Genomic DNA, 12329 nt, shown 5'->3' with positions numbered 1-12329 from the left:
TTCTCACATGCTTTCACAATGAGGCGTCTGTGTAAAAATCTGATCTACACAGTCCTTTTCTCTGCGAAAATGGCATTCTTCCTTTCTTTTTCACTTTAAACCATAACTAGTATTTTCATGATATACCTCTATATTTGTTTCACTTCCTCATTCCACCACTCACATCCTCTTCTCATGTCCAAACTCCATAATACCTCGACCACCTTTTTTGCTGTCACTTTTAACTTCTCCCACACCTTTAACTCTTCATTGTACGCCTTTCCTTCATCCCATTTCTCCCTCATCAGTCTTTCATATTCCCTTTCCACCATATTTTCGTCAGTTTCCCAATATTAATTACCTTATTCCTTTCTCCATTTTGACGAGTATGCTTCTTTCTCTTCGCCACTTTCGAGCAGTACTCTCAGAAGGAATCACTCCAAAAATTTTGCAGACATGTACAAAGTTACCATTTCCAGTCATCAGTGTGTGTAGAAATCTATCAAGGCTGACAGAGAGCTGTTGCAGCGGTTACTGACTGCTGTCACTGGGAGTCGATCAGTGGACATGGTATAAATTTTGCTGGACTTCATCAGGGCCATGAAGGGTGGTTGATGGAATTTCCACTTGCTATAATGCTGCCATGAGTGACTATTTATGACCACATAAATCATGCAAGATGACGACCTGTCTACCTTACAGATATAAGAAGACTTGAGGCAACAGCACCAGATGTGTATGCTGAATTCATGAATGGGTACACTTATTCCAGACATCAGGATACTGACAATGTCTGAAGAAGATGATGATCTGATATGCCACCTCCTTTCAAAACAAAAACATCCAATTTCTCTCACCAACTTTTGATTCATACCTGCATAATCACCCAGACGTCTTGCATCTCTACAGTCACGTTTTCATGTATACTTGTGCATTAATTTCTTCATAGCAACGAACGAAGCGACAAGGTAACTTGGGTTGCAGCATAGACCCCTTTTGATGCTTCCACCACCCAGCTTGCCACCGTAGTGTTCTGTAACCAACACGTGGAGTGTCCCTTAAAGACTCTTGACCGCCAAGTACAGATGAAGACTATGGTCACCCCTTAGCACGGCACGCGTTTGATTAATTTATATTCACATAGATATATATATCCTCACTCCAACAACTTTATTTCTTTTGTAAAATAAAATATAAAATATTCCTCTATATCCTGTAACAAGGATATATATGTATTGTACAAAGATTATAAATTATTGTATACTAAAAACAAAGAATTAAGAATTTCGCCACCATTGTTGTAGATAGTATCATCGGCATTTTCAATAAACAGAGATCAGTCATGGGATTGACTTTAAATATCCTAGCTATTCTTCTGGAAGATAGCTGTTCTTTAAGGAATAGTACCAGCCGTTAGCACTGAGCACGGAAGTGTTCATCCCAAGTGTGCGTAAGTAAATACACCGCGGGGAACTTATGTTCTGACAGGTACATTCCGACGAGAACACCACCAGCCGTCGGCACTGAGCACGGATTGCTCATTCTAAATGTACCCAAGGGAATCATACCACGGCAAACTCAATGGTGTGTTCTGACTCCCCTAAAAAAAAAAAAAAAAAAAAAAAAAAAAAAAATAAAAATCTTCTCTCCCTACCACTCGTTTCAGGCTGGCCGCTTCCAGCAAGGGCGACTAGTAGAGGACCCAACATTGGTGACACTGCACCACATATTTCACCTTCAAGTCAACACTACAAAACGTGTGACAAAACTGCTGCGAGGAACACCCAATAAACCATTTGAGGACTATCATACTTGATGCCCATGGCCTTCTTTTCACCAGCGTAACCGATACACTTAACGCATAACCACCATGCCCAGGCATTTTTTCTTCATTAAATGTTATCTTTATTCATGATAACCATGTTAAAAAATCTTATCTGAAAAGTAGCTTTTGAGGGGCTTATTGATGACAATATTTGTCGTATACTAATTTGCCTTCTAAAACACAACAAACAGCGCCATCTCTTGGTATTGGTTCTGATGACGTCATGGTTTAGTGTACCAACCTGAGTCATCTTAATCAACAATATTGTCCTATTGTGAAATAAACGATTCCTTTGCCGATATTGAAAGTTTTTCATCGTGTTTTGAGAGCAGTCTCGGCTCCCTAAACATCTCTAACAGGAAAAGTGTGTGGATAGACAGTATAATCATGGGGTATCATTTTGAACCGAACTATTTCTCTAAAGAAAGTTTCATATTAGTGAATAATGTTTGCTTACCTTGTGCATGTTAGTTCTACAATGCAGTCTTTGGGCACTCAAAAACGTAAGGGTATACGTGACGTATTCAAAATTTTGGAGTGTGCTCCTAGACAATCCTGCACCACGTTCACACTACGTCACTATGTTTACAATGCAATACAGATACTTTTTCACCTCAGCCCTAGTGTGCCAGTAAGAAGGTTGATTATGGTGATTTGTTACTACTAGATAAAAATAATCGTACTTTACACACATTAGATATATTATTTTAGATTGTTTACCCATTGTATAAAAACTAAAGCTTCATTACAAATATCGCTAGAACATATATTAATCCATTCCAGCAAACGACTAGACTTTTTTCTATATGATACACCCTATCTTCTGCCTTGTTTTGTCTTCCCTTTTATATATATTTTCTATATAATTTCTTTATTCACTTATTATTTCTCATGATTTATTTTGCATGCTTTTAAAAAGGCCATCTAGTATTAATGTAAGAGAATCTAGCCCTATCATTTAAATCCCCATGTATGTTCTGTACTCGAATAATATTGTTGCTGGGCGGTTATCAAGCTTTCTTCTCCTTTTCTCTCTGAGTTATATATGTTGATATATTACTATTCTCCACCTTTTTTTCCTATTCTTTTTTTCAATCGTGTGTTTTCTTCAGTAGTTCCTTCCTCATTTTCACATTTCCTAAATTTTAAATTAAATAGCCTGCGGCACTAGACACGATCACGATTCATAAAACACAATGAGGATACATGAAGAATGAAGAGTTCTATGACGTCACCGCCAAGCAGATGGCGCCACGTGTAGGTTTTACGAGAATGGCAGAAGCAGACATTTTAAAGCAGACGACGTAATTTCAAATTGAAAAAAATATATATGTTGTGTTATTTATTTAGCTTTTATTGACTTTAGCAAGTGCTAAAACATGTTCCATTGAAATTAGACATTTAATTTCCAAAGTAGTTACGAAAACAACAACAACAACAGAACATTCTCGTCATAGCCATGATAGATGACGGCCTCCCAGTTTGCCCTTCTACAATATCATTCTGGAAAAACGCCTATAGACATGTTTTCAAGCAACATCAGGGGATATTTCTTTGTTGTTTCGTTGACACTTCCACCTCTTTCAGTGGACTTCGTGTTGGTGACGACAGTTGTTGTTCTTGTTGAATACGACTGTGATCAACATGGGAAGAACTGTTGAGGTCAGTACATTGATGTCAGGATTTGCTTATAAAATCGTCATCTTTAACCTGAATGTGTAATTGGTTAGGGTGCCTTCAGAATTTTTGTCAGTGATGGCCTCATCTCCGCATAGCGGCGCAACCATTTCACCAGTTGGTCAGCACATGCACAACTACAATATTGGTACTTTTACTTCAAGATTAAATGGATATTGTAAACATTACTCAGTACGAGGAAGGGCGTTCAGAAAGACGAGCTTGTTACCTTCCACGCATTGAAGTTTACTCGCAAAACTCAACATCCTCTCGTTTTCAGGTGCAGTGGTGAAGAAAGGAAAAAGGCCCCTGGCTACCAGAAGCCTGGCTAGTGCCATGAATACGAGGGAGCCATAACCTCTTCTTCGGTACTCTTCTTGTGTCTGCAGGATCCCTAGCATAACCTCAGGTCTCGTCGCTGTCCAGCTGACGGGAACCTGGTCATCTGGGCCCACAGGGACATCAATGTTATCTCCGTGGTCCAAGTCAAGGTGACGACCACACTTCAAGTTACCTTCTTCTCGGTCTAGCGAAGGAACTGCGTGGTCGTGCAGATAAAACCCGAGTCTTGGGTACTGGGAAGGTAATAGGCGGAATTCCTCTCCGGATACGTGCCGACGGAACCAAGTTTCGTAACATTTCCCAATACCTGCCTTACCCAGTTGTAGGACAACACCGTCGCTCGAGCTGATAAAAGGGAATTTCACAGTAAGTTAACCAGTAGACTGGCTGTCATTGAAAAAGAAGAGAATAGGGCGACTTGTTGGTATTATTCAGATCATTAAAAGAAGTAGATAAAACTGACACAAGATCTATCTCTCGTTGTGGGAAGGTAGGTTGCCACAAGGTAATGGGAACAAATTGAAGAAGACCACATGTTTGACATAGCTCAGAAGATGATATATTTCAAGGGAAAACCATGAGTGAGTTCAAAACTAAATATGGCAGTTTGGGAAAAAGGGACGGGATCTGAAGAACGTTGCTTCTTTACTGCACGTTACAATTAAGTATATGGCGGTACACATAGACAAAGGATTACAAAGGATTAAAAAGGCGGAGCATGCCGACAGGAGACATTTTGGTCCATATCTAGGTCGGATGCGAAAAAAAATCATAATGATGATAAAATAAACAATAAAAAATACAATAATGTAAATAACAAATAAAATACATAAATAAATGCATAGGTATAGTTAAATAATAAACAAACAGGTAAATAGTAAATAATGATAAATTGACATATAATTAATAATAAATGAAAATCAAACAGACAAATGATAACAAGACAAAAAATATAAAATAAATTATAATCATTACAGCATCTTGCTTAGGTGTTTATCTAAATGATTCTTAAAGCTTCGAACTGAACTACATTGCACTACCTGTGCAGGAAGTTTATTCCATTCATTAACCACACGGTTGGCAAAGTTGTTTCTACCCACTTCCAAATTGAATCTATTTCCGGACAGTTTGAGACCATTGTTTCTTGTCTGATTCTCATTCAATGTGAAAATTTTGTCACTTTTGATGTTGTCAATTCCCTTTAGAATTTTAAAGACCTGTATCAAGTCACCTCTGAGTCTACGCTTTTTTAGGGAAAACAGATTGATATGTTTTAGTCGATTTTCGTATGATTTATTTTTGATATTTGGAATCAGTTTTGTGGCTCGCCGTTGTTTTTTTTTCCAGTCTGTCAATGTCTTTAATGAGATTCGGTGACCATACGGAAACAGCATATTCCAAATGTGGACGAACTAACGATTTATATAGCTTGTTAATGAGTGATGGACTTTTGAAATCAAAAGATCGCGCAATCAGTCCTAGAATCTTATTTGCTTTCTCAGAGGCTGAAATACACTGCTTGGATGATTTGAGGTCGTTACTGATAATTACGCCGAGATCTTTTTCACTATCCACTTTTGTTAACGAATTTCCAAATAACTTGTAATCGTACTTACTGTTATTTTTACCTATGTGCATTACCTTGCATTTACTTGTGTTAAATTTCATTAGCCACTTTTCAGACCATTGCTGTAATTTATCTAAATCTTCTTGAATATCTAATTGGTTTGAGTGATCATTTGCCATTCCGCACAGTTTTGTATCATCAGCAAATTTGGAAATAGTAGATTTTAATCCATGGTCTATATCATTTATATATACTTATCATTTATATATACTATAGACGACAGCAGCCACCTACCTAAATGAGGTAAAACTCAGGTTTAGGAGATTAGGACAACTGAAATAGCTCACACGACAAGACGAGGTATTATCGCCAGTCGTATAACTGGTACACTGGATGGATAGTGGATCGTGACAAGAGTACATGTGGCAAAAGTGTGTTTGTTTACACGGTAGTGAAAACAGTGCGAGTGTGTCGGATCAAAAACCATTATAATGACCATTTTACCGTTTTTGGAATTCCCACTATGTTTATGAAGTTGATATGATATGTGTGTATAAATATGACATTGATATGACTAATAAATCATCACTGACCAATATCACCTGCAGTCAAGTGGTGGTTGGAGGCGAGTAGTGTAGACACGTGGACGGGCACATGCTGCTTGACTACTGGAAGAAGACCTGTGCATGTGAAACCGCGTTTTGCTATGGAAGGAACACACGTGAATGGCGTGAGATGTGTAGATGTGGCGTGAATACGTCCCATTTTTACGAGTGCTTTTGACCAATATTATCATATCATGACCAAACAAAAACCGTGGTATGTTCGAAAATGGTAAACTGGTTAATATAATGGTATTTGCTCCGACCCATTCACACTTTTTCAATACCACGTAAACAAACATATTTAAGTTGTAATACACCCTGATCAAGATTGTTTGAATCGTTAAAGCTGTTTTCCCATAAAGTCTAACATATGGCTCCTTTGTAATTTGGGAAAAGTATCTAAATATCTTAGTATAAAGATTTTACCTTGGCAGTAAGTATACAAATGAGTGGATCTCACCTGTTCTTCGAAGATGCCACCACTGTCTCCAAGTCGAAGTAGAAGAAACGACCTATGCAATCGAACTCTGGTGTCCGCTGCCCAAAGGAGCGGCACCTCAGTGAATCCTTGACAATCTCAGCAGCCCATTCGGGAATAAAGTTCACCCGAAACTGTCTACCGTCGAAATCTAGTTCTCGAGTCTCACTCAGAACCCTCTTCAAAAGCCATGAATTCTCTTGCTCACAGAAGAAAGTAAAGTAACAGGGAACCTATCAACAAAAACATTTGTAAAGATGAGCCTCTTTAGGACTAATCTTTAAATGACACGGGATTTCTCATAGTTGAATGAAATCGCCCGCTGACAAAAACAGAAAACATTGTGTAGGTGTTTAGCTTTTTCATATATATAATTTTTTTCATGAACAGAGTCTGACAAACTAAGTAATAAGGTATCAAAAACATAAGTGCCATCTGACTCCACCTCAGCTGAAATAATGAAGACCTTCCTTGCGTGGCGCCGATCTTTAGGGGTGAATACTTTGTGTTCCTTTCCCCCGGAAAGCACCAACTGGACTCCATTATATACCTGGAAATATCAGAAGTATACCTGTTAAATGGCAACACATACAGTTTATAGAAAAAAAACAGATTCCATACAGTTGCATGCATACATACATACATACATACATACATACATACATACATACATACATACATAATACATTCATACATACATTACATACATTATATACATACATACATACATTCATACATACAAAATTACATACATAATTACATACATACATACATACAAAATTACATACATAATTACATACATACATACACCAAAGGCGTTTTCCCCCCTTACAAGGGAGGTAGCTAAAAAAACAATGGCAAAAAATCCACTCCCACCTCTTCCATCCACACATTCTCCACTCCCTTTCACCTCCCTCCCTCCCTCTTATCTTGGTATCTCCTGGATGACGGGTCATCCCTGCATCTCGTCCATTGCCCTGGGTCAGAAGCAGTGTCGCAAGACACAGCACATCCACAGCAAGGCAGCTTCATTTAATCGACTACCCCCTCTCCATCCCCCACCCACTCCCTTTCATGCATCACGGCACCATCCACACACATCCATTCACATTCACCCCTATCTTCTGCCTTCCCTCGTCCTTCTTCAACAGACATTCCTCTCTTTCCCAATGCCTCTTTTACCCCATCCATCTATCTCATCCTTGGTCGCCTCCTCATGTTTACTTCTTCCACCTCTGCCTTCCACACCTTTATTAATCTTTCTTCACTCATTCTTTCTATGTGTCTAAACCATCCCAATACTCTTTCACCAACCCTATCTCCCAACTCCCTTTCCACACCTGTTCTCACCTCCTCTTTTCTCACTCTATCTAGCCTAGTAACCCCTAACATACTTCTCAGGTACCTCATCTCAAACACATTAAAGCTCCTCTCTTCCTCTCTTATATTCCATATTTCTGTTCTATATAGTGCTGTCGGCACAATTAATCCTTCATAAAATCTCTTAGCATCCATTCTCAAATGTCTGTTTCCCATTACATTTTTTAATCCTCCAAAACATTTACTTGCTTCCCTCAATCTATATTCTACCTCCACCTCCACTCCTCCCTTTCCCGCCACAGTCGCTCCCAAATATCTAAAGCTATCCATTCCTCTAGTCTCTCTTCCTTAATATTCACTTCCAGTTTACTGCCACATTCTTCTTTTACATCTCATTACCTTACTTTTACCCACATTTATCTTAAACTTCCTTCTTTCGCACACCTTCCCAAACTCTGTCACTAACTTTCCCTCCTCTGATCCTGCTACAATCACAGTGCCGTCAACAAACAACAACTGGCTTATCTCCCACTTTTCTCCATTTTCTTTAACCACCTCCAATTTACGGCACTATTACCCTTGCATTTATCTCTCGCACCACCCCATCCATGTATAAATTGAACAACCAAACGACATAACACATCCCTGGCGAAGTCCCACCTTTTACCTCAAACCACTCAGTCTCTCCATTCCTGATTCTAACACAGGCTCTACTACTCTCTTAAAAACTCTTGGCTGCTCTTAGCAGCTTTCCTCCTATCTCAGATATCTGCAATACCTCCTAGAGTCCCTTCCTGTCTACCCTGTCATAAGCCTTTTCCAAATCCATAAAGGCCCAAAAACATTTTTATCTTTTCATAAAGCTTTCTCAGATATCTGTCTTACCACAAAAATCTGATCCACCCAACTCTTACCTGTTCTAAACCCACATTGTTCCTCACTAATTACTCCCTCTGTTCCTCTCCTAATCCTCTCAATCTAAACCTTCCTATAAACTTTCCCAACTACACTTAACAAACTGATCCCTCTGAAACTACTGCACTCACACTTACACTCATGAAATAGCAGCCCCCCCCAAAAAAAAAGGATATATTTCAATCTACAATCACAAATAATTCCACAAGCAGGTTTGTTCGACGAAGAAATGAGACGTAGCTCTTCTCCTGTAGATTATAAATAGGTAGGTCTATCCTTTTCCTTTCCTAATGATAGAGAGAAATGTAGAGTTCCTAGGGATACAGGCAATCTTTATTTAGCAGAACATGTGGAAAAAGGTAAGGATGTCTTTTGGACTTTCATGGACTTAGAGGTGTATGACAGTGTTGATAGATATGCATTGTGGGGCGTGTTGTGAATGTACGAGATAAGGTTAAGTCTGTTGAGGGCAGTCTACTTTTTTTACATGAGTAATAGAGATCGTATGAGGGTCGGAAATGGTTTGAGGTGAAGGCAGGGCTACGTTAGGGATTTGCGATTTCACCATAATTCTTTAGAAATGATAGTTGAAAATCTTGCTTATCTGTACGTGTTTTCTCTGTAATTCTGGACTTTATACATTTATCCACGATACCTTTGTTATATCTACTATGGACGGTCAGACATCCGAAAACAAGACATTCATGTTATTAGGACATATAGTTCGCACACACACTCAGAAAATGAAATTACACCAGTCAGGAGCAAGTGCTAGTCTGCAGATTGGGCTTAACTTTACATCAAGGGGAGACCAAAGAAGTCTAGAATAACAGGCAAATTAATTGACCCTCTTGCTCAAAGTAATTATAGTGCCACCCTTTCAGTTGAATTAAATTGTCTGGTGTTAGCCAGATTAATATCTCTGAAGTGTGCCACTGTGCTGAAAGGGTTACTTGTGAATCGGATTAACTGGTACTCCAATTCACCTTCACACAACAATCAACATGAAAAAACTTTGACTTACAGGCGCAGAAACTGGCAGGTGCTCCTTCAAGACCGACAGGACCTCTTTCAACTCCTCCTTGCTCTCGATCCTTCGGAGGGACTCTTCATCTACGGCAGTCTGTTTCTTAGTGTCTCCCTCCATGTCTCCTGACCTTCTTCCTTGAGGTCCAACACCCTCTGCGTCTGGGAAATAATAGGGTGGAATTAGGAGAGGAAAACGCTTCCTGGACCAAGTATTTGTGGTAAAACACACGATTAGAAAGTATTTAACAAAAGGTGAGGATTTATTTCTAATGTACATAGATTTAGAGAAAGCATATCCCAGGGTTGATAGACAAGCGTAGTGGGGACTGTTGCAAATATTGAGAATAGTGAGAAGTCGAGTGATTTTATATATATATATATATATATATATATATATATATATATATATATATAATATATATATACATATACATATATATACATATATATATACATATATATATATATATACATATATATATATATATATATATACATATTTGATATATATATATATATATATATACGTATATATCATATACATATACATACATATATATATGTATATATATATATATATTATACATATATATAATATATATATATATGTGTATATATATATATATGTATATATACAGTATACATATATATATATATATACATATATGTATATATATATATATATATGTATGTATATATATATACATATATATATATGGAGGTGAGGTGGCAAAATGAAACGTTAAGGCTAGAGTATGAAACTTTATTCAGAATCAGACGTTTCTATCTCATGGGCCTTCCTCAGTGGACTGAATACAGAATAAGAATCAAAGTCCGTCAACAGCTTACATTGTGATCTGACGACCCTGCGTGACCTCATCCCGGTCTCGTTGTCCCCTCACACTCGCCAACTATCAGCTGTGCGGGCCTCTGAGTCCAGGACATGAACCCCTTACGAGTATTTGTTGTTTTCTCGGTGGCAATGTATGCCGCCTCCAAAGCTTTCCTTTTCTTTTTTCCCAGTTTCCTATGTAGAACGTGGGCTTCTTTCCAGTTTGGTAAATGATTATCTTCAGCGATGTGAACTACTCAGGCAATTGATGTTCTGTGATATTTCACATCCCTCTTGTGTTCTTCTAGTCTTTTGTCCATGGCGCCTCCTGTCTCACCGATGTAAACTTTCTCCCAGCCTGTACAAGGAATTCTATAAACAACACTTTTATTTTCTTTTAAATTCTCTGTGTTTCTGGTAAACTTGCCAATTCTCTTTCCCGCTGATGTTACTAAATTTATTCTGGTGTTCTTTAAAAAATTATTAATCATTGGTGCGTATCTAGAGCTAGGAATTAAAATAAATATTTTGTCCTTGCTGGTGCTGTTATCTGTAGTTGTTGTGTTCCATTCCATAATCTTGATGGCTTTGTATTTTAATTTCATAAGAAAGCCTAAAGGATATGCTAATTCTTGGAAGGATTTAAAGATATGGTTAAGCTCATCTTGTAAAAACTCTTTGCTACATATCCCTGATTTGACTCTAGTACTTGGAGCTGAATACAAAATAAATGTAATTTTCTAGGTAATTTGGTTTTCTGTGTACTTTGAATTCTATTCCGTTCTCTGTTTTCTTTATTATAGTCTCCACAAAAAGGAATTTCATCATTTATTTCTTCTTCTGGTGTAAACTGTATTTTCTGTTCTATGTTATTCAACTGGGCTAATTTATGTCTTATGAGAAAAGCAATTAGTTAATTTGAGTAACGGCAATACACAAGGAATAATAACGTAGACAAGTGCGAAATGCCTGAGTAAGCGAACAGTCGCTTAATGCAGTGGTTCTCAAACTATGGGTCGCGACCTAAGATCAATTTTGATGGGTCGCAGAGACACGGAAAATTCTCACGTTTTCAGAGTATTTAAAATACTTAATTGATTAAACTTTAATTTAGTTTTCTGAAGGAAATGCAGTGCCATGGATTCTGTTAATTTAGTTTCGTTAAAGAAAAGCTGTACACAGTATTTTTTTTTTCCAAAGTAAAAGGTATGTATCACCGCCCATTTCGTTTCTCTTTACTTTATTCTGGGTCGTGAAGGATTGGAGTGTTCCAAATAGGGTCGCCCACGAAAAAGATTGAGAGCCACTGGCTTAACCCATTCAACTCCGATGACAAGATGTCTTGTCATTTGATCAAATAAAACAAAAAATCATAAAACACCAAAATGTTTGATCAAACACCAGAAAAATACGTCAGTCCTCGCTTCGCGACCCGAGCACTGACGTCATATTTTGTTTGATCAAACATTTTGGTGTTTTATGATTTTTTGTTTTATTTGATCAAATGACAAGACATCTTGTCATCGGAGTTGAATGGGTTAATGCACCCAGAAGACCAGACTATTGGGTTACTGATAAAGTGCATGATAGGATGTAAGCAGTCTCTCCTGCCTCTCTCTTCCTTTCTCCTTCCTTCTGTGACGGACGGTCTGTGGATGCATTGGGTGCCTAAGCTTACGCACTGAAAACAAGCATGTATTTCCCCGCACATCTGAGCTTTGTCCATGGGCAGCTTGTGGTAAACAATATCACGGCCGTAG

The 12329-nt window shown here is 38.0% G+C and overlaps 1 protein-coding gene across 5 annotated transcripts in view; it reads right to left on the bottom strand.

The window, feature by feature from the left end:
• Positions 1-3105: 3105 nt before the first annotated feature.
• The window catches only part of LOC143023677 (uncharacterized), a 17539-nt gene continuing 8315 nt past the window's right edge, over positions 3106-12329 (bottom strand). For 4 of the 5 annotated variants that reach the window (XM_076182291.1, XM_076182293.1, XM_076182292.1 and 1 more), the window contains exons 2-5: positions 9733-9896; positions 6919-7023; positions 6456-6706; positions 3106-4168 (exon numbers count right to left, since the gene is read on the bottom strand). In XM_076182291.1, coding sequence (XP_076038406.1) covers positions 3667-4168; positions 6456-6706; positions 6919-7023; positions 9733-9896 — 1022 coding nt within the window. In that variant the 3' untranslated portion in view covers positions 3106-3666. Of the gene's footprint in view, positions 4169-6455; positions 6707-6918; positions 7024-9732; positions 9897-10586; positions 10671-12329 lie in introns of those variants that run through there. The other variant, XM_076182290.1, reaches the window with a different exon arrangement.

The sequence above is a fragment of the Oratosquilla oratoria genome, unplaced genomic scaffold, assembly GCF_046742065.1.
Source record: "Oratosquilla oratoria isolate Oo_2021 unplaced genomic scaffold, ASM4674206v1 SCAFFOLD54, whole genome shotgun sequence".
NCBI classification, from domain to species: domain Eukaryota; kingdom Metazoa; phylum Arthropoda; class Malacostraca; order Stomatopoda; family Squillidae; genus Oratosquilla; species Oratosquilla oratoria.
This window is presented reverse-complemented; position numbering and strand designations above follow the sequence as displayed.